Below are 20,862 nucleotides of genomic sequence, written 5' to 3'. Positions count from 1 at the left end.
ACCTGCCAAGGATGTGATTACCACGTGGGAACTCAAGGCTCACACGGCGGCGCCTTAGATTAAACGTCAGCTGATCATTGTCGGGCATTTGAGTGCACGCATCCTGCAACTAGAAAACGTCTATTGCGCATCGTCGCACGGTCGTCTGAACCAACCTGGACTATAACTTCATCAACAGTCGGTCGTATTGTGCCATTCCTTCCCTGTTTTCTCCGCGGCTTTTGAGGCTTCAAGATGATCTGTCGCATTTTACAAAAGAGACGACACTGAACAGCAGTGGACTTGAAGGTTTTGAGTGGAGTGAGCGATCTCGATCGCACACACTTGGTAGGGACCAGGACCAGTAGGAAGACGTTGGCCGTTGTCAAAGGGAGTACCCAACAGTTGGAGCCATGCCGGCTGTGGCAAGAGCAAGCGGTGACGGCGACCGTTTAATTGTGCAGGGGTCTAAGTTAGGTCTTGCAGTAATTGCAAGCCACAGTGGGGATCACGCCGGCTGTCAAACTTGTCAAAAAATAAGTTTCGAGAAGAGAGAGAGTGCAACTTGCAACCAAGGACCTGGGCTGCCCCTGTCTGCTATCTACCCTACATGCATGGAAGCGCGTGCGGTGTAGTCCAGAGGGCCAGAGTTGTGGGTGAAATATGTGCATCTTCCCACCCACCATGCAAATTAAAATGTTTCTCCTCCCTCTCGAGGGTTCCACGAGAAAGTCGTTTTGCTGTGGGAGGTTGCACGACTTTGACCTTTTTGAGGACCGACCGCTCGTTTGCCGTCCATGTTCCGGGGGCTGTCCACTCGGTTGTCTCCGTTTTCTCGCCGTTCTCTCGGGTCTGTTGCCACTGCTGCTGGCTGTTATTATAGACAGTGGTGGACGGACCTGCGATGAAAGCCTTTTCCAGAGATATTGTCACCGAATCCTGCCAGTCGGTTCATTGATCCATTAGAAGGAAAAGAAAAAGAAAAAAAGAGAAGGAGAAGGAGAAGAAAAAGACGAAAGGTCTTATCGGAAACGTCGAGGACCTCCTTCCTCATACCAACTCATGTTGAGCCATTGTTGAAAGCACTTCTCGGAGTGGATGATCAAGTGCTGTTACTAGACAGCCGGCAGTTTTGCCCCAGATCATTCACACGAGTTGGAAGTCGTCGCCGCCCACAAAAGCTGAATTCAGCTGTTCCTCCGGAGGAAGTTACTCGTCAAAGCTTTGTGGGAGAAAAAAAACCAGAAACACAACAGAAATCATCTTGGAAATCCTGACTGATTGTCCCGTCGCGTCAACAATCAGTTCATCACCAAACACATTTACCAAATCCTTGGTCAAGTCGGGACCTAAACCCACGGCGACTCATATATCTTATATATCACCTCGGCACCCCGAACCCAAACACCATCTCCACACCATCGTTCGTCTTAAAAAAAAAGGAAGATCACCATCACTTATCAAACCTCTTGGGTATCTCAAGAAGACAGACCATGTGCAAGGAACTCTACCAGCGCTGGAAAGGCTGCGAGTGCTGGGGGTTCCTCGCTCCGGCGGCGTGCAAAGAGCTCTTCAAATCCTGCATGGGCCCCCGGGGAGTAGTGGACAAGAAGGTGGTCAAGTGGAACGAGGGCATGTGCAACGAGTGCTGGAACCGCTTCATGGAGGAGGCTAGAGAGCAAGCTGAGCGAGAGCAGTCGGCTTATGGGTCTTCGTCGACGAGGAGTTATTACTCAGGGCGCAGTTGAATGTCCGACTTATGGGTGGATGGAGTCGGATATGACTAGCTGTTGTGGGTACTCGGTCAGCTTATACGAAGTTTTATGATGTATAATGATGGACGGCGTTGGGGGCTCGGATTGGCCAAAAGGTATATGGAGGTATTTTGTTCTAGGGGCGATGGGCGCAATAATGTTTTACTGCAGTAGACTTTGAGAGTACGGAGACACAGACAGAACAATAAGCTTGTACACCCTTTTTCAGGCTCTAGCTAGGTACCTGCGGATGTGATGACAGACCCGATGAGACGTCTATACGGATTTGAAACCTCTCTGGGGACGAAACTTATTGATCAACCTAGATAGATCAATGGCCACTCTAATAACTTGTATGCTTACTGACAAATCTGCATAAAACCGACGACAAACGTTACGAGACGTTCAACGTCCCCCCGAAGCCTCATAAGTCGTCACTCACTTCAGATAAATCCGAAGCCAATCAAATCAGACCACTTTTCTTAGTCATACACAGGGTTGGGAGCATTATAACGCTTATACTATCTAACTAATCTAATACTACAATGGCACCATGCCAGGCCATCCATAGTCATCCTAGTGACGAGTCGGGAACCGGGGTTTCTCTGTGGCTCCCTCTTGCTTGGGCCAGCTTACCCCCCCCCCCCCCCTCATTGATAGGTATGCAGCAACGTCAGATCCGCTTTTGACTTCTGCCCCCCCATCTCCGAGTCCGAATGAATCTCGCTACGGCCATATCCTTTAATAATCATATTAATTTTTTCTATCCACCACCGACGCATTAGTTCGTCCTGCTTCCATTAATCCGTTTGCTCAGTGACCGGCCATCACAGCGGTGTAGTGCGTCCATGCCAAGTCACGCGTGTGCTTGAGGAGAACATCCTCTGTGAGGGGCAGATTGAGGATACGCTGGTGGTCCATCTGGTCGAGTTTGTCAGTTTCAAATTCATATTTCACATCTGGGAACAAGCAACATACCTCTCCCCTTTTCGCCATATCCCCAACCACCTTCGCAACAACGGCCGCCATGTCTGTCAGCGCCGCATACTCTGTAATGCCAGCCTCGGGGGTGTTGCCGTGCATAGCAGGTAAGCCTTCGAGCAACCCACTTACCAGCGCTTGGGGCGGGCGCTCATGACGTCGCTGGTGGCCCATGAGTTGGAGGAATGCCTTGTACACCTCGCCGCCAAGATTCCAGTCCGGGACCTGAGACTGATGGCCGTCAAATTGTCTTAGCAGGTTGGCAAGACGGTCGAAGTTTCGCTCGATGATAGCCAAGGGTGCAACATCTTTGATAAATGTGCGGTGGGCCTCAGCATAGGAGTCGGCTCGGAGAAGACACTGCACCTCCATGGCGGCGTCCACCTTGACACTGCGCATGTAGAGGGCCTTGGCGTGCCAAATCCACTGCGAGGGGATTTTGAACTGCTCCGTGAGTGTCTTGAAGTCGGCAGGCTCATGGCCAATGAGACCGGCGTGACGACAAAGGTGGTCCTGAATGGCTTTTGACCGTGCAACGGGGTCATTGAGGTGAAGCAGAACAAAAACAGCTTCTTGCCAGCTGCCCTCGTTGGTCAACTGTGCAGCGAACGAAACCGTAGCTGCATCTGCCTTCTCGTCGGCGTTCTTTCCAAATGATACCTTGCCTGTGGCGGTCAGAGCCTTGCCAAGCTGCCAACTGAGCCGGTAATCGAGCGGAGAGAGTTGGGAGTTTTCAGGTCGCAGAACGGCTTCGAGGTCAGCGTGAGGTTTGGCGTATAGCTGGAGCAGGCCCCAAAGCAGGTCCTCACGCAGATCCTCATCGGGATCATTCCAAATTCCCTTGATGCCATTCTCAAGGAACCAAGTTGTAGGTGGCATTTCCTTGTCTTGCTCAACGTCATCCCTGAAGCTTTGTACGGCATCCGAAATGCTATCCTCGGTTGAGATTGCATACCATAGACGCAAACCGAATGCTTGCTTCCAGTTGAGCCCAAACGTCTGAGATATGACAAACGACTCTATGCGGTTTTCGCTAGACCCCTTCATACCTTCGCACACACAAACGTTGCCGCTTAGCATCTCGTATAGTGCCCTCACAGGCTCTGAGAACTCTGCGAGCACATTGGCCTCTTGCCACTCTTTCATTTGCTCTCTCGTATCCTTCTTCACCTGGTCGCTAGTGCCGAGGAGAGAAATTAGAGTTGCTAGGCGGAAGTTCTTGCCATCCAAAAGGTGCTTGCATGCTTCAGCGACTCTGTGACCAGCCAAAGAGGAAAGTGCCTTTTCCTCGCTTGAACCTGCCATAGCAACTCCCTTGTTTGTCTCATCCTCAACCATATGTTCCCAGAAACGGGATAGGCTCTCTCGCCGCATCTTCTCCACAGCTTCCGGGTCATTCTGGAGCTCCACAGGGATCTTGATGCTGTCGAAAAGGACGCTTGCAAGCTCCCATACAAGTTTCTCGTGTTCTCCGGCAGGATTCTTACTACCGGCTTCTGCAGAGAATTCTTTCAGACTGACCCGTGGGCCCATAACCGTGGGTACACCATTGTCAATGTAGACTTGACTAAGCTTCATCTGCTGACCGAGAGCTCTCGCGGACATCTAGGTTGAGTTAATTCAAAGTAATCACTATGTTTGTTGACCTGGAACGTCTTTGCCATACCTCATTTGAGAACTTTGCAAACCGAATATCCTGAGACTCGGAGACAATACCGCCCTTCATGACTGTCATCAAACCATTCTTCTCAGTAATCTGCCCTGACCTGCCAAAAGGGATTTCGGTGGGTGTAGCTGAGAAAACGAGGGTGCCATTCGGACCCCATGTAGGACGAAGAGCATTGTGCCACGCGCGGTCTTGGGGATCCATTTCGCTCTCGTCAAGATTCTTTGTCATTCGCTTGTACGGGAACTAAGAAAGCACAATGATTTAGTAAAAGCTTCATTCTTTTTTTTTTTGTATTACACAAGTACACTTGTTCACGCAACGCCAACCAGTCATCATACCCATGAACAGGGATAGGAAATGGAGCTAGCAACCGACCTTCACACTCTTTGATCGGACAGAAGTCGGACTCTCAGCTGGAGCCTTGGCCTCGTCAAAAATCGACTTCATCAAATCAATGCTTGTTGCAAAACCACGACCGTCCGCGACAATTCGTTTCTTAGTGGGCGACTTCTCGCGCACGCTGTCCTTCATAGTGCCGTACGTGTCGGCCTCATGGAGGCTCTTCAGTAGGGCTCGATCCCGTTTCTGGGGGCTGATGGTTTTCTGCAACATGTCCATCCAGTCGTCACCGGTAGCAATTTGCACCTTCACTGGGGTGGCCGACTCCTTGATAGCACGCATCCTAGCTCTCATGATGCCACCAGGGGTCTCCTGAACGAAATCCATTTGGCTGGCATTGAACGAGTCATCATGCTCCGCGGCGAGATGGTGTCTGAGGGAAGCACTCGCATCTTGTTCCTCAGACAGCTCATATTCTTCATCCATATCATCTTGTTCAACGGGAACAAGAGCCTTGGATTTAGAACCCGCGGAGCGACTGGCTAAAAAATACGGTCGGGGGCCGTTAACCTCAGCCATCTCCTCCTCGTCTTCATCATCGTACGCGACATTGGTGTCAAAAGCACCGGGGAGTGACCGACGCTTGTGTCGAAAATCGAAGCTGTCATTTTCATCAGAAGCACCATCCGCCACTGGAGATGCAGCGGACGAGTCGTCTTTGGGAGCAAAAGGCGCTTCGGTCTCGTCGTCTTCATCGTAATCGAGTCCATATCGGGTGAAATGCTCCACCTGGAATGTCCATACACCAGTATTTGGGTCGTAGTTCACGAATTCAGTGCCTTCGATACGCCTGAGGCGCTCGATGTGCTTAGCAAGGGAAGGTGCTGATTTCTTAGCCTTGGAAGCGCGGGGCCAAGAGTTGTCTAAGCTGATCAAAGATGGAACGTTGAGTCCTTTCCCGACTGGCGGTTTCTTTGCAGAGTTCGGGTAGACCGTGCAAGATCGAAGCTCGAGGAGGACAATGTTGTCATACAAATTGTCCAGGTCGATGCTGGTAAGGTCTACGGGAACTCTGAACTCGACCTTGCCGGCATTGCCACGACCAACAGTGAAGCCCGACACCTTCTGGCGCTGAACCCTGTTCATGCTCTGGATTTCGTCTTTGGTAGGGCTCATCCAGTACTCTCCGAGCTCTCTCTCGCCGTTGCCAGTCGCCGTGCTCGGCACCACCGGAGCTGAGACTTCCTCCTCATGAACGATGGCCAGCTCCTTACCCTTGACTTGTTCCATCTCTTGGCTGGACGCCGAAAGCCTAGATTTGGATCCATTCATACCATTAGTGCGTGAAGGCCGAATATAGCCCAGGTCTCCAGAGGGGGTCGTGTTGGCCGAGTCGTTCTGCGCATCGCCATTCTCAACTGCATCAACGTTACTCGTATCGAAGCTGACACGTTTGTTAAGCTTACGTGAGCCATTTGGAGTCTCTTGCAAAGGCTTTTCCTTGGTGGGAGTGGAGAAAAGATCGCTTCGCAGGTCCTTGTTGATGACGAGCTTCTTGACGTTGTTTCCGCCAAAGAATTTCGACCCGGAGCTGGCAGAGAAAGCACCAGGGGCCAGAAGGCTGTCCTCAACGTTCAAGCTGCGCCGAAGGTTGCTGCTAGACATGCTCTTGCCAAGACTTCGTGACAAACTTCCATGAGTCAGTAGGCCGCTGTTTGAGAAACCACCAGGTGTGCTAGACACGCTGGACGGACTGTTAGGCGTTCCGTACGTGCTATACGAGAAGCCAAAGCCTCGCTTTTGAGGAGTGGAAAAGCGGGAGGCGGAAGCTGGGTTGAGCTTGTACAGGGGTAGGATAGAGGGCTTCCGGGTTTGCTTTTTGCTAGACAAGGGCGTCGCAAGAGGACCGGGATCATTGCTCTGGTTGGGGAGATTGCCGAAGAGTGACGATGTGCCGTAGGCTGAGGGGTCATTAACACTCGCGGTCAAGGAGTTGACTTGAGGTCCACCTTGGTTGCCGAGAGAGTTGCCAAAAAGAGAGCTGGTGCTTGGCTGCTGCTGCTGCTGCTGGGTCGAGCCGCCAAACAACGAGCTCTGTTGATTGTTCGTGCTCCCAAAAAGACCACCGCCGGTCGACTGGGGGTTCGTGCCGAACATACCACCTGCAGGCTTCTGCTGTGTTTGGCCTAGAGACCCAAAGAGACCGCCGCTAGCAGCTTGGGGTTGTTGCTGCTGCTGCGTTTGTTGATTTTGGCCGAGGTTGCCAAATAAGCCTCCTCCAGTATTGGCAGTCTGATTCTGTCCGGCGTTCCCAAACAGGCCGCCACTCGTAGCCGCTGGCTTATTGCCGAAAAGACCACCGGACGTCTGGTTGTTGCTTGTCTGGCCAAAAGCGGAGGGTTGCGTGTTGTTCGCCTGGCCACCAAAGAGGCCACCACCACCGGCACCAGGAGTAGACGACGCGTTGCCAAACAGACCACCCGCGGGTTTCTGCTGGGCATTGCCAAAGAGGCCACCTCCGGATGATTGCTGAACCTGCGTGCCAAAGCCGCCGCCTCCTCCGAAGGCACTGCCTGTATTTTGTTGCGTCGTGTTGCCGAAAAGACCACCACCTGTGGTCTGACCAGCCGCGTTGTTATTGTTACCAAAGAGACCACCTCCAGTATTAGTGGTTCCGAAAGCACTAGGGGTGCTAGTAGCGGCAGCTCCAAAACCACCGGGGTTTGTATTGGTCGTTGAGGGTCCGAAACTGAATCCCGTTCCACTCTTGGCCTGAGTGTTGTTGTTCCCGAACAAGCCTCCGCCGCCGCTGGTATTTGTAGAGCCAAAGGCATTCTGAGCAGTTCCAGTGTTGCTGCCGAAGGCTGTGGTTGTTCCACTGCCGCCGAAAAGTCCAGTTCCAGATTGTGCTGGTTGGGCTGTGCTGGAGCCGCCAAACAGCCCCCCTCCAGTTGCTGGTTTGTTCCCGAATAATCCACCACTACCGGAGCCGAAACCACTCGAAGTGTTGGTGTTTGTTCCGAAAGCGCTTGGTGCAGCATTGGTGTTGCTGGCGGCCCCAAAAAGACCCCCACCTGAGCTGGTGCCGGACCCAAATGCACTACTCTGGTTGTTAGTCTGGGTAAAGCTTCCTCCTCCAAATCCTCCCCCAAATCCGGTACCTGCGCCAGTGCCGTAACGGCGGCCCTGGTTATAATCGGCAAGTCTCAGCTCTTCAGCAGACCACTTCTTGTAGGGTTCTTGGAACAGAATATTCTGGAATGAATTCTGGGCGCTACTAGCTGCCGATTCCTTCTCTACAAAGGCCTGGAAAGCTGTGGTGGCTGTACCGGGGGGATCACCCACAGGCCCTCCTAACGCCGTGCTCGCGGGGGCATTGAATGCGCCACCTCCGAAGCCAGTACCTGTAGATGTTCCGCCGCCGAAGAGACCTCCACCTGTAGTTCCGGTTGTGGTGCCCGCGCCAAAAGCGGGTTTGCTCGCACCGCCTCCGAATAGGGAAGACCCACCGCCTCCTCCAAATGGAGTCGATGTCGAGGCTGCGGTAGTATTCGCGCCGAATCCACCGAAGCCAGTCCCTGAAGCAGCAGTTGTGGTGGAGGCGCCGCCAAATAAACCGCCGCCGCCCGTAGAAGTGCCGCCAAATGCAGGCTTCGTTGCTCCGAAGGTGCTAGGAGTGCTCGTATTTGTCCCGAAGGCGCCGCCTGTGAGTTTGAACGTTAGCATATCTGTCCGAACGTGCGCGTGTCGTGATGATAAGAGCGATCGGCTGTCGCTAGATCTTGCGCATACCTGTCGTGTTGCTGCCGAAACCTGAGGACGTGCCACCACCGCCGAAGAGACCTCCGCCCGTGTTTGTCGTGCTGCCAAAGGCACCAGTGGTGTTCCCGCCAAAGCCTGGTTGTCGGTCATGTTAGACTCCTCCACATACAGATCATTACGATGGGACGCAGGGGTTGAAACGGAGATGGGACAGTAGAACGCACCTGAATTAGTATTGGAGTTGGTGGTGTTGCCAAAGCCGCCAAATCCACCCGAAGGGTTAGTGTTGTTGCTGGTATTATTGTTCTGGCCGAAGCCGAAGCCGCCGCCAAATGACATCTTTGCAGTGATTCTGTGGCTAGATATCGTTCCAGAAGTGATGAGGGCTTGCGGCCGTCGAGATGAGTAAGCGCGTCAGACGCGTGAATATCGGAATTTACCGCAAACCTAGGTAGTCGCAGACATGGGAGGGTAGGAGTGATAGAACGATGATGTGTTCGTAGTCAACGAATCCGCCGTGAAAAGCGCGGAAGGTGCTGTGGTCGGCCAGGTCAACTTTTTTTTCTTCGCGATGAGAGACCAGGGGGGACTTGAGGCGCAAGTCCAATTGCGCTCAAAACGACGAAATGAATCCAGATCTGCTGGGGAAAATAGGAGAAGTATCAAAGAGCGTACCAGGATGGGTTTGTCGATGGCCAAAATGGGGAAAATTAACCTTCGGTATTGTGGTGTCGCTAGCCCGGTGCCTCGCGATGTTGAGAGCTGCTAACAGTACGCAAAATGATACCAGTCTGCTGGGGTGGGCAGCAGTGGAGGAGACACTCTTTTTGGCTGCGAGACACAAAGCTCAGAGCTGGGGGTCCAACAATGGTCACGGTTCTTGAGGCAAGCGCACTGACCAACTAAAATGGGCCCAGCCTTCTCAAGGCGAGTGAGTTGTACTTTCACGAGCGGACCGAACAAATGCGTTAACACGTTTGCCTGGGAACTGAGCTACGTGTAGTTTGGCTGGCTACCGGTATCTAGAGTCTTCTGCTTCCCACTTTCCTAAAAAACGAAAGGAAAAAGCGAACTCGATGCATCGGAGTGTTTGGCTGCCTTTTATATTGATTGCTGTCGGTTGCATTACCAAGCAAGGCAGAATTTGGCACCTGGTGCCTGGAAATTCGGATATCTGCTATGCGGAACTTGAAGTTATTCCTAAACTGGTTCAAGATGATCTAACCATAGTTATGTTCGAATTTTCAGTTTGTTTTTCTTTCCCCACCTCATCTGTTCCTTGCTCTCAAGTTATTCACGTGAACATTTGGACAAGGAAAGTGCGAAAAGGCAAAATGGGAAATGTTGGAATGGTCTTCCACCCTCAAGACAAAGGCTTGGATTGTTCAATACCCCGTAAGCCGCAAACAGACTGGTTGTCGCATATCGCGGCTTCCTCCTTCATAGCTCCCGAGGAGGCCACACCGCAAGGTATTGGAGCTTGGACGCGCCGGGCCCACTACCGGCCTCTCGAGTTCGCGATTGCTTGGCGCGCCCCGAAAAGCTGCCCATCCATGTGCGCCCGGCCACCCAATTAATGGATTTCGAGATGACGACCACCACGACGGCCCCATTTGCTGGCACAACACAACTAACATCACAAATAGTTTGACTGCATACAAATTTGTCCCATTGCGACGCTATGGGTTTTGCTCCTGACGACTCTGAATACCCCTGCGAATTTATATTGTCCAGCTTTGCGCATCTCTGATTGCCCCGAGTCGACACAATCAACCGTCTCCTTCGCCCAGGAAGCTCTAGAAGCTGGAGCTTTCAAGTGCTTGAAGAACCACGCGACACTTTTGCTCTACACACCATCCGGCGGACAGCAGACGTCGTGGGCCTAATACCGCATAATTGCTCTCGAGATTTGAGTCCACACTTGCGAACACACCACCATCTCCATGATCTTCAGCGTCGCAACCTGAATACTAGCACGACCTCTCGCAACCCTCTACCACGACTCGATTGGCGAACTAGAGTCGAAGTATAACATTATTAGGCTGCGCACGTTTGGGCTGTCAACACGCGCCTCCTCGACCCATGGCAGCATCAATGAACAACTACGCCAGCGGTACCATGAATGACTACACCCATGCGGACCGGCCAGGTTCGCACTCTTTAGCTCACCGCTCCGGGGCCGCCAGCTCTTCACGCCCGCCAGGCCGCTTCGGCCCACCGATACAAAATCCCAGAGAAAGCGAGCCTTGGGACCAAATATCAGACGAGCACCGATCCGAAATAAACGATTGTGTGAGTCTCCTTTCTGCCAGCCTCCTATTTGCAGTCTCGAACGAACGTCAGACCAAGACTGACCGTTTTATCAAATACAGTTTCAGCTCTTCGACATGAACAAAGATGAATACATCGACTTCTCCGAGTTCCGCTACGCGCTCCAAGCGCTAGGCTTCTCGCACCTCGCTCGACCCGACTTAATATCATCCTTTAAAAAACGCGCCACGCCGCGGCCAGACTGGTCCCCATTACCTTCCTTACCCAACCAGCCACCCCCCTCACAAACCCCCGGCGTCGTCGACCTGCGGCTACACCAGAACGGGTTTCAAGCCATAGCCGCATCCTACATCGCGGCGCGCGACCCGCGCGAAGAGCTACTCAAGACCTTCTCGCTGTTCGACAAGGGCGGCAAGGGCATGATCACAGTGGACGACCTGCGGATCGTGGTCAAGGAGCTGGGCGAGGATGTACCCGAAAACGAGCTCCGGAGCATGGTGGAACAGTTCGATATCGAAGATAAGGGTGGTGTAGCGAGAGAAGAGTTTCTGGGCATTTTTCTAAGTGGATGAAGAAACATTAAGTCCGACGGGTGTTCTGCTTCGGCTGGGCACATGGTCGAAAGAAACTTACCGAATGTGAATGATGGCAGGTGTGACTGACCCGAGGATGAATGTCCGTAGGTCAAAACGGAAGGAGACAAAGAAGGGCGAGACGTCCAGCTCATGCATGAGTAAGCAACCGAGGGGATGTCGAGGGGTCGCGGTTTTCAGATCGGGGAGCAAAAAAAGAACCGCCCTTTTGGGAGCGAAGTAAGCGACAGGCCAAGCGACAGACGGAAAAGGGGCAATGAGGTTGTCTTCACATTGTGAGAGGAGAGCTGGCGATTGGGATGGAACAGCGTTGGAACAATGTTTTCGTGCCATGCATCATGGGACTTGTTGGAAGAAGAGCAGGAACAATGTTGTATATACCGGCCACCTGGGCAAGTGTTGTGTACCCATGATACACATAATCAGTCAGTCCCATCCTTGTATAGAGAGACTGGGCTGTGAATAAAGATCAAGCTAGTTTGGCATCATTCGAACAGCATCAAACTTCTTCCCCTCCTTTCACGACGTTATGCACAAACTCCAATTCACTAGGAATCAATATATATACCGGAGTAGGAATTTAATCCATCGTCTAAAATTCTCTTTCTGCTCCAAAAACTAGCTAGTTCGTCCATCGCAACTTGAGGAATTCAGCATAAGAGAATCAATCGCTCTCAACCACTAGCTTTCAATGCGCTCGCTATGCGTCAACACTTGGCCTTTTCCATGCAACCTTCCTTGCTCATTCTGTGATTGGTATGTACTGCAACGCAACCTGCCCCTATTTCATACGGAACGGTGTGCGCTGCAAGGACCGTCATCATCGTTATCCTCGACACCGATAGACACGGATCCATCAAAGGAGGTGTAGTACTAATTCGGCCAGGCCGAGAACAGCGAGGCCACACGCAAGTCGGGTCGAAATAACCCGAGTAAGATCAATAGTATATCCCTTCGCCAAGTAGAAAGGAAGAATGTGAAGTTCTGAAGTGAATGGTGGTCGGTTCGCCGAAGTTCTGATCAACTTTTTGGTCAATCTCAGAATTGGATCAAGTCCTGTCCTCCTTGACTGTTATTCTGTTGCGTCGGCCGCGCCGCAAATGGATTGCTCTGTCCGCCGAAGCCGCCATTCATGCCCATGTTGGCAAGACCAGTGGCAGCCGGCATCTGAGGTCCGTTAGACTGGTAAGATACATTCGGCATGCCAGTAAACTGCTGGCGCAGAAACGGGTTGTTGCCCGTCGCATCAGCGTTGAGCGTGTTCATGCCAATACCTGCCGAGTTGACGAACGTCCCGGGGGCGGTGTGCTGGGCTGGGATACGCAAATTACCAGTGTTGCCGAAAGTATCCATGCCATCGCCGCTAGAAAGAAGAGCATTGAGTCTAGCTTCGTGTTCACTGACTTCCCTCTGCGGCTGCTGTTGCTGTTGCTGCTGCGGTGGGGGTTGTGAAAATGTCGGTTGCGGAGGAGTGAAGGTCTGAAGACTTTTCTGTTCGGGTAGAGCTTGGAGACTGCTCAGACTTGGCATCGCAGGCACTCGTTGGGCTTGAGGTTTGCCGAAGCCTGTGGCGAAGGGGTTATTTGAGCCAGTCTTCATTGGCTGAATAGGGGAGGAAGTCTGGTTGCTAGCCCACGGGTTATTGCTGCCCGGCTGCGTAGTGGGTTCCGAGGAGGCGGTAGGCTGAGGTTGGAATTGTTGCTGTTGCTGTTGAGCGTAGGGGTTGTATCCAGTGGACGAAATGCCGAACGGCTGTGCTTGCTGCTGCTGCTGCGGTTGTTGCTGCTGTTGCTGTTGCTGCTGCTGTTGTTGTTGTTGTTGTTGTTGTTGCTGGTTCTGTTGCCCGTAAGGATCATATATGCCCGTTTGCTGAGTACCAAAGCCGTTCTGGAATCCAGTATACTGGTTGTTCATGTTGTTCATGTATCCAGTAGGCTGGGCTGTCATTTGGTTTTCGTTTGTCGGGTTACCAAACCAATCGACGTTGCTGCCCTGCTGGTACCCCATATTCATGCCAGTCGGTTGCGGTTGGCTCGCTGGGAAAGGGTCGTCATCGAACAGCGAGTTCGCGTTACTTTCCTCCAGCTCGCGCCGCCTCCGTTCCTCCTCTTCTTTGCTGAGCTTAATGGCCTTGGCGAGGTCGTCGTCGTTATCTTCGGCCGCTGGCCGGCCTTCGCGTCTCCTACGGTCTTCCTCCTCCTGGTACTTGCTCGCCTCGATTGCCAGCTTGTACTCGGCATCATCCTCGTCGCTGTATTGGGAACGCTGACGGCGTTGTTGTCGAGGTGGTGGAACGCTGCCTTCGGGGGGGAACTCCTCTATGCCCGTCACGCGAGACTTCCAGGTCTTTCGATCGCTTCGTTCGGCACGGAGTCTCTCCTCATCCAATAGCAGTGAAGTCAACTCCTTCGCCGCGACTCGTACTGTAGTAGATGATTAGCAGCTTTTAACTTTGTCGGCGTCATGCCAAGTCACCACGCACCATTCTGTCCAACGTCCCGACCATCCTCGTCGATGTATTGGAATTCGCGCAAAGTTTTGATGATATAGAGGTTCTTTTTGCCCCAAGTCACTACCAACTCTGAACCCTCGTGCAAGCAATAATCGAGAACTTTCAGCGCCTTCAAGACGTGTCGCCAGTTCTTGCCCTTGTCGTTCAGGCGCTTATCCAGCATATCAACGATGTCGTAAAATTCGGTCGATCTGTGCCAGCACGTCAGTTTGCAATCCTCCCATGTCACGTCGAGGTCGCTTCATCGGATATCGTACGAATTGTAGGTCAGTTGAGCGATCTCACTCATCTGCGTCCCCGTTGGACCCCATGGGTCATTGCTCGTCGCTGCAAAAACGACGTCAATATCCTTTCCCATAGTTATGGCCAGCGGGCCGGAAAAGAGTTTGGAGTTGCGCAGCCGCCGGGGAGACGAACCTTCGCGGACCTTTACCTGGACACTGGAATAGCCCTTGGTGACATTTTTGACACTTCGCATTACTTTCGACATCTTGGCGGTTATCTATTCCGACGGAGAGAGATGCAAAGCGAGGGGTTTGTAGGAGATTGGGAGACGAGGACGAGCGTCCGGATCTGGTCACGTTCGCGATGGTCGGTTGGGATGGTCGGTTGGGATGGTCGGTTGGGATGGGCACTGATGACGATCAACGGCGGCGCAATTAAAGCGCAAATCCAGCCTGTGGAAGTTTGGGCCAGAAAGGTGGTTGCGCGCAAGCCAAGCAGGGAAGGGAGATATATTGATCGCGAGCTCGATCGTAGAATGAAACAGGGCCGGATTTGCCTGCGACTCGTAATGAGGCAGTGAATTGCGGTCTTAGGAGATGCCTTGGTTGGATAGGTGAGAGGGGCGAAGATTGAACTAGTAATCTTTGGCCTTGGCTGGGAGATTTGTCAATGAATGATGGCTGGCAGAGAAACAATGCTCCACGACTCGACGCTTGTGACAGCTGTGAAAGCTTCTTGCTTCTGTAAAAAGCGAGTGGAGGAACAAGCTATGATTTTTCAATGTTGATAATTTCGCAAGAATATACGGTCCATTTGTTTGACGGCGCAGATCAGGACAGCTTGATCTGAATGTCTTGAAGCGGGTAAGTTCACTTGTGCATTCTTAGACTGCCTCAAGGTACTGAGCAGCTCCAGGTACCAAATCCGATAGTCTCATACTAAATGTGGGTCAATACCCAATGGTAGTCGCGGTTCCCTACTCGTCCTTCATACGATGCGCAACTACCACAGCATGGATGACGTAACTGCTTCAGTAGAACGTAACCATATTTCAATAATTATTTCTAATTGCTCCATGGCTACACATCAACTGAATAAATGAAATATTTGAAGAATCTTGGCGCAATACAATTAGCAACGCATCTGAACATTCCAAGCCGTGAGCTTGAAGTGATGCACTCATTCACTTTTTAAAGTTGAGGTTGCCAGCTCTGGAGTTGGGGCATGATCACGAGTCGACACAGGTTTCGGCAACCCATCCCATATCTCCAATGCCGGTCTTGACAGTTTCAGGAACAACCTACCATATCGCCATGTGTACTCAAGAATCTGTTCGTGGATTTCATGTGCTTTTAAGTGTACAGAGCTGATAGATCATTACAGACCCTGTTATGACCAGCTTGTAGAGTAATAATCAGACCAAAATATCACAAATCAAGCGTCAGCTAGCTCAAGACAAATAGATCGTATACATGCCCTCGGCAGTTTGTTTTGTCAAATACGAGTCCATTATAGGTATCTAATCCCTAGACGCCATACTCATGAGTTTCTACGCCAGGGCAATCAAAGCACAAAGTGGTGTTGAGCAGTCTGCCTAGGGCTGCCCCTAATTGCCGTCATGGTCGTTCCTACACACTTCCAATTTCCGTCCGTTTTGAATCGCACAAATACAATCAAAATGCGCCGTACCGGTCTCAGCTGATAGAGGTCACAGTCGATACGGAAGAGTCCGGAAAGTAAGGGCTCTACTCATCTTCTGCCTCGGCGTCTTCTTCGTCATCCCTGTCCTCTCCCATAACCACGTCACGGTCGCTCTCGGCCTCTTCCTCTGCCTTGCCACTGCCGCTTTCTTCGTTGCTGCTGCTGTCAGTCTCGGCTGGAGGGGCAGTATCGTCTTTGACCTCAAATATCGCCGAAATCGAGGCTGTCGCTACTGCTGCTGCTGCTGCTGCGGCGGCGGCGGTGCTCTTCTTGCCCCTGCCCTGTTTGGCTTCCTTTACTTCAACCGTGTCCTGGGTCTCATTCTCGGCGCTACCCTTGGAAACGGTAACGCTTCGCTGCTGTTCAAGCCAAGCTGGTGGCAGTCCTGGCCCACTATCAGCATTTCCGTAGTCACTCTTTTTGGTGCCCTTGGGCCAGCGTCCGGGACCACGGCCGGTGCCGCCTGTCTTGCGGCGAACAGAAGTGCTCGATTTCGGCCGTGAGGCGGATTTGCGTGAGCTGCCTCCGACTGAGCGACGTGGACGGGGACGTGGTGCTGTTGCTGGTGTGCGGACAACAGCTGGTCGGGTCATGCTAGAGTTCATGCGTGAGGCAGCAGGTCGTTTGGGGTTAACGGGAGGGAAAACCTCAAATCGGATAGCGGGAACATTGTTGTAGGACTTTATCCAGTCGTTCTGCATATCCTCCTTTGCGGCGTCGTTGGCTTCACTGAATTCTTGGGGTGGCGCTATGGCCTGGGGCTTGCCGTTCTCCTTTTCTATGCCATTGGCCTTCGTTGGCTCCTGCGAAATATCCATCGCATTGTCGTTGGGTTCAGTAGACTCAAGGACGGTGGTAGATTCGACTTGGGCCAGCGGTTGCTGGCTCGCACCATCAGTATCAGCAAGCTCTCCTGCAGCAACCCGGCCCTGTACAATCACTTGGACCTCCTTGGTGTCTTCATCTTCTTCGCGTGGAGCAATCGCATTAAGGGCCGGCCCTAGCTCAAAGTTTGTAGCGTTGCTACGGCCCATAACATACGGAGTCCAGGTCAAGGCCTTCTCTTTGAGCTTGACATAATTCTTGGACTCCCACCCTGCTACATACTCGCGGCAGAATTGCAGGTCAACTCGGAACGCGTATAGCTGTGTCTGAGGGTCTCGAACCAGGCATCGCAGTCCCTCAAGTGCTGATATGACATCGTCTGGCATCATGCCAGTGTTGTCGGAAATTTGCCTGATGCTTAAACCCTTCTTTTGTGTTTTATTCCCTGGTGTATGCTCTAGTAGGTATTTGCACAGTACCAATCTCCAATAGTTTCGGTATGAGACCAAGCCCATGTCGGATAGGGGCTTTTCTGGCGAGCCCGTCTTCTCCTCGACCCTTGTCAGGAGGTAAGAGAAATCGATGAGCAGGTTCCCATAGCCTTTCCTTTGATGTATGGGCAGCGTGAGAATGCAGCTGACGTTGTTCTGACTGCTTGCTCTCTTTTCCTTAGAAAAGTAGCCGACAAAATGGTAGCCCATGTCGTCATATTCGCAGAGGACATAGAACAGGAAGGGTTCCACGTCGTAGTAGAGCGTCTTGGATCCAAGGAAGAGTTTGGCAAGCAAGCAGAGGTTTTGGCAGTAAACCGGGTTCTTTCGGCCGTCGACTTCAAAGAAGGAAACTGAACCAGAGCGGTAGATCTCATCTCCTGGCGGGTGTTTCGCGGGGCATTTAAGCTTGTGCCGCCAAGCGACGTAATCCGAGTTCATGTATTTCAAGCAGAACTCGCAGATGTAGAGTACGCGGTTTCTGCTGTACTCCTCGGGATATGGCGCAGCGTACCAGGTGTCAATCTCCCAGCCGCCGAACTCGATGCACTCTATTTGACTGGCTGGTCCTGAGGTCTTTTTCGACTTCTTCACGGGAACGTCCATCTCAGCCTGCATGGCGAGCAATCGACTGCGCCATTCTTCGTCAGCCTTCTGTTTGGCCTCATCAAACCGTCGCCTGTCATCCTTCGTGGGCAACGTTTTTGATGTGTCGGCTTCGGCTTCCGTAAGGATCCCACCGTATGGTTTGCCCTTAAGCTCATCTGTCTCCTTGTCATAAAAGGAGTAGAATGGCTGGGTGTAACTGGATGCCATAAATGGTGCCATAGGTGGTTCCGCTGCAGCAGCTGCTGCAGATGTTGATGTTGATACTGCGGTGCTACCTCTTGCTGCTGCAGCTGATCTCGCAGATCGGGACGCGACTGCCCGACCTGAGCGTTTCTTTGGTTTTGGCTTCTCGGAAAGCATTTGGCGCAGCTCTGTGGGTCCTACTCGGATTTTTACAACGAGACTCGTCCGGCTCTTCTTCATTACAGTGCAGAGAGCCGCCGGATTGGAAATTTTGAGTCTTAGCGAACGTGCAGATCGTGGCCGGACAGCCTCATCAGCCTCACTAACTCTATTAATTTGATCCAACGTCGCCTCGTCCTGAAGAGAGACCTCGGATGTGTTTCTGCGTCGTTTGCGTAGTGACATGATTTCCTCGTCGGCTTCTGCAGATGAAGTTTTCCGTTTTCGCAAGATTCGCGAGCCATCCATAGGGTCCTCGTCGAGTACGAGCTGATTGAAAACAGAATGAGAGTCAGGTTTGTTCGCTCCACGCTGCGGTGGCAGTAGGTCGCGGGCGATTTTAGAGGCAGTTGAACGTCGGGTTGAGGCAGGTGATATATCGCCGTCCTCGACGCCCCCATTGACCTCTGCATCTTCCGGCATAGACTCGGCTTCCGAATCGGATTGATCTTCATCGCCCATGCATTCCGGGCATTTCCAGCCTGCACCACCTTGACATAGAGTATATCAGCTCGTTGAATTGACACAGGCCATGATATGGGCCCAAACTCACCATTATTTTCGGTCAAGGCTCGCGCACCACGAGCACATTGCTGGTGTGCTGCAACAAGGCAAGTCAATAGATAATTTCTGCAGATCGGGACAGGGCGACTATACCGTGATCCCCACAACCTTTACAAGTAAGGTACGACTCGAATTCCTCGCTGGGGTCGTTCTCTTCGTCTTTCTTACAGAACAAGCAGAGATTCGAGTCCTGGCCCTCAGATTCATCTTCTTCGTCTTCGTCATTTTGTGCGACCTCTTCTTCGTATTCGTCGGCGGATTCTGCGTCACTGGCGCCTGAGGCTAAACTGACATTGTCGTCACTTTCGCTCTCGTCATCAGTCTCGCCAGGCTTGATCTTAACAGCACCAACGCCTTCAGCTTCATCTTCTTCGGTTTCGGCTTCGCCATCACTGTCTGGCGAAATTCCATCCTGCTCATCATCTTGTGGCGCTTCGGCATCATCAAATGCATCTTCTTCATCTTCATCCTCATGGACGGCATCCGCCTCGCTGTCGGAGCCCTCGTCGTTTTGGCTGGTATCTTCCTGGTCTGCTGGCTCGCCCTCTGCGTCTGGTCGCTCCACGTCTTCGGTTGTTATTTCCTTTGCGCTGGCGCTTTCAATTTCATGATCTCCGCCACTATTTCCACCATCCGCTTCTTCTGCACCCCGTAGTGTGCTGCCGGGTACCACAGGCTCCTCGCTGTCGATAACCATGGCATCACCCACATCGTCCTCTTCGAATTCAGCATCCTCCTCGGAGAGGAGCACGCTCTGCTGCAGTTCTTCTTGCATAATTTGCGCGGTTTCCATTATTAGGGAATGGAATGACCATGAAGGGAGGGTCTTCAAGGTGAGGCCTGAATGAAAGACGCGGGTATATGATGAGGTGTGGTAAGCTGGTAGGGAAAGGACCGTAGTTTCGAAGGGAGGCTCGTCGCAAAGAGGGGGTACAGGTCGCGCAGTCACGGCGGATCGCAGGGCAGATCGCAGGTTTGTCGCATTCCTATCTCAGTAGTCCTTTTCTGGATCTCAGTATTTCCGTATCAACAGGCACAGCCGCAGGTTCTGCGCAGTTGTCGTCTCAAGCTCGGCAGCACAACAAGAGGCATCGCTTGAAATCTTCCAGGGAATCGTGAGTTGAACGCGCAAACTTTCCACATCCACAAAGCTAATTGGCCATATAAATAGAGCAAAAGTGCGCCCTATGGAATTTGTCGCGTAGACAAGAAGGTCTTGGATAGTTAAGATGATGAGAAGGTGATTAATTACCTGGCTCAGCGGCGAACATGAACTCCTCTTGACACCAAGAACGTTGACTTGCAGTTGCGGCGGTCCACTTGCTCTGACCTCGGGAACTTATTGGTCCAAGCTTTCCACACTAACCAGTTGGCCTTAAAAGTTGGAGCTCTTTCATGCCTTATAATTGCATATTCATCTATCAAGGCGGATAACTTATACCTATTAATTCCAATAAGCAATATTTTGGCCTGAGGCATCTCGGTCGTCCGGCTGGAGCTTCAACTTCAGATAGTCAATTGGCATCTATCATCAAGACCTATTTCACGACGAATCGGGACCACAATCTGACTGGCATTGACCATTGTAAGGCTCCCCAATACATAGCAACGGCGAACTATTCGAAACTAAAATTTTGCCCTAGTGCCATCTGAAAGACCGCCGCAATGCCCGTCCCCTTCGAAGCCCTGATTCCCTATGGAATCATCCTCGCCGTGAGCTCCGATTGACCTTCAATTGCCAGCTCCCAATAATACTAAGATGCCACAGATGTTCGGTGTGACTGGTGCGGGAATGTCCAAGATCAAGAACATGCAGAATGGTGGCAAGAGAATGCGACGATCTTTGGATCAATGGGATAGAGTGCGTGCCTTCAGCCGGTGGATTGAGATATCTAATTGGAGTTCATGCTGACGGACTCGACAGCAAATGATGGATCGCGACCGAAGGCTCACAGGATATCTACGGGGACAGAGCGATACGCCTATAGCGCCAGCCGGCTTCGAGCTTAACAACCCTTGGCGGGTAAGTGACGAGGGCACTTCTTGATGGGAATGCGAAAGGGATTTGCCTGCTAATGTGCTGTTAGGTTGAAAAACGAATGTGTTAAGGGGCAGTAACGAAGGAAGACCCCGCATGGTGAAAGTGACGCGAACATTTATACATCCATGGTAGAACGACCAGTAG

The 20,862-nt window shown here is 52.0% G+C and overlaps 5 protein-coding genes across 5 annotated transcripts; 2 read left to right on the top strand and 3 right to left on the bottom strand.

The window, feature by feature from the left end:
• Window positions 1-2,546: 2,546 nt before the first annotated feature.
• On the bottom strand, window positions 2,547-8,823 carry BCR38DRAFT_347152 (nuclear protein 96-domain-containing protein; the record flags this gene model as incomplete). The annotated part of the gene is made up of 6 exons (XM_040856315.1): window positions 2,547-2,654; window positions 2,712-4,319; window positions 4,381-4,626; window positions 4,759-8,426; window positions 8,515-8,619; window positions 8,709-8,823. 6 exons carry the CDS (start codon window positions 8,821-8,823, stop codon window positions 2,547-2,549), a joined length of 5,850 nt encoding a protein of 1,949 aa, XP_040714349.1.
• Window positions 8,824-10,602: 1,779 nt separating this feature from the next.
• Window positions 10,603-11,327, top strand: BCR38DRAFT_346535 (uncharacterized protein; the record flags this gene model as incomplete). The annotated part of the gene is made up of 2 exons (XM_040856261.1): window positions 10,603-10,776; window positions 10,857-11,327. The coding sequence occupies 2 exons, from the start codon at window positions 10,603-10,605 to the stop codon at window positions 11,325-11,327; spliced, it is 645 nt and encodes a 214-aa protein (XP_040714348.1).
• A 1,059-nt stretch (window positions 11,328-12,386) lies between these two features.
• BCR38DRAFT_410914 (ENTH domain-containing protein) lies at window positions 12,387-14,350 on the bottom strand (the record flags this gene model as incomplete). The annotated part of the gene is made up of 3 exons (XM_040858526.1): window positions 12,387-13,771; window positions 13,831-14,051; window positions 14,118-14,350. 3 exons carry the CDS (start codon window positions 14,348-14,350, stop codon window positions 12,387-12,389), a joined length of 1,839 nt encoding a protein of 612 aa, XP_040714347.1.
• A 1,480-nt stretch (window positions 14,351-15,830) lies between these two features.
• On the bottom strand, window positions 15,831-19,470 carry BCR38DRAFT_345958 (uncharacterized protein; the record flags this gene model as incomplete). Its single annotated transcript, XM_040856223.1, has 3 exons — window positions 15,831-18,604; window positions 18,667-18,714; window positions 18,771-19,470. 3 exons carry the CDS (start codon window positions 19,468-19,470, stop codon window positions 15,831-15,833), a joined length of 3,522 nt encoding a protein of 1,173 aa, XP_040714346.1.
• An 872-nt stretch (window positions 19,471-20,342) lies between these two features.
• On the top strand, window positions 20,343-20,785 carry BCR38DRAFT_459000 (uncharacterized protein; the record flags this gene model as incomplete). Its single annotated transcript, XM_040862234.1, has 4 exons — window positions 20,343-20,390; window positions 20,446-20,538; window positions 20,602-20,700; window positions 20,765-20,785. 4 exons carry the CDS (start codon window positions 20,343-20,345, stop codon window positions 20,783-20,785), a joined length of 261 nt encoding a protein of 86 aa, XP_040714345.1.
• Between the last annotated feature and the right edge of the window lie 77 nt (window positions 20,786-20,862).

Source organism: Pseudomassariella vexata (assembly GCF_002105095.1).
Source record: "Pseudomassariella vexata strain CBS 129021 chromosome Unknown BCR38scaffold_9, whole genome shotgun sequence".
Lineage (NCBI taxonomy): Eukaryota > Fungi > Ascomycota > Sordariomycetes > Amphisphaeriales > Pseudomassariaceae > Pseudomassariella > Pseudomassariella vexata.
The sequence above is the reverse complement of the archived record's forward strand: the minus strand, read 5'-3'. Positions and strand labels throughout refer to the sequence as shown.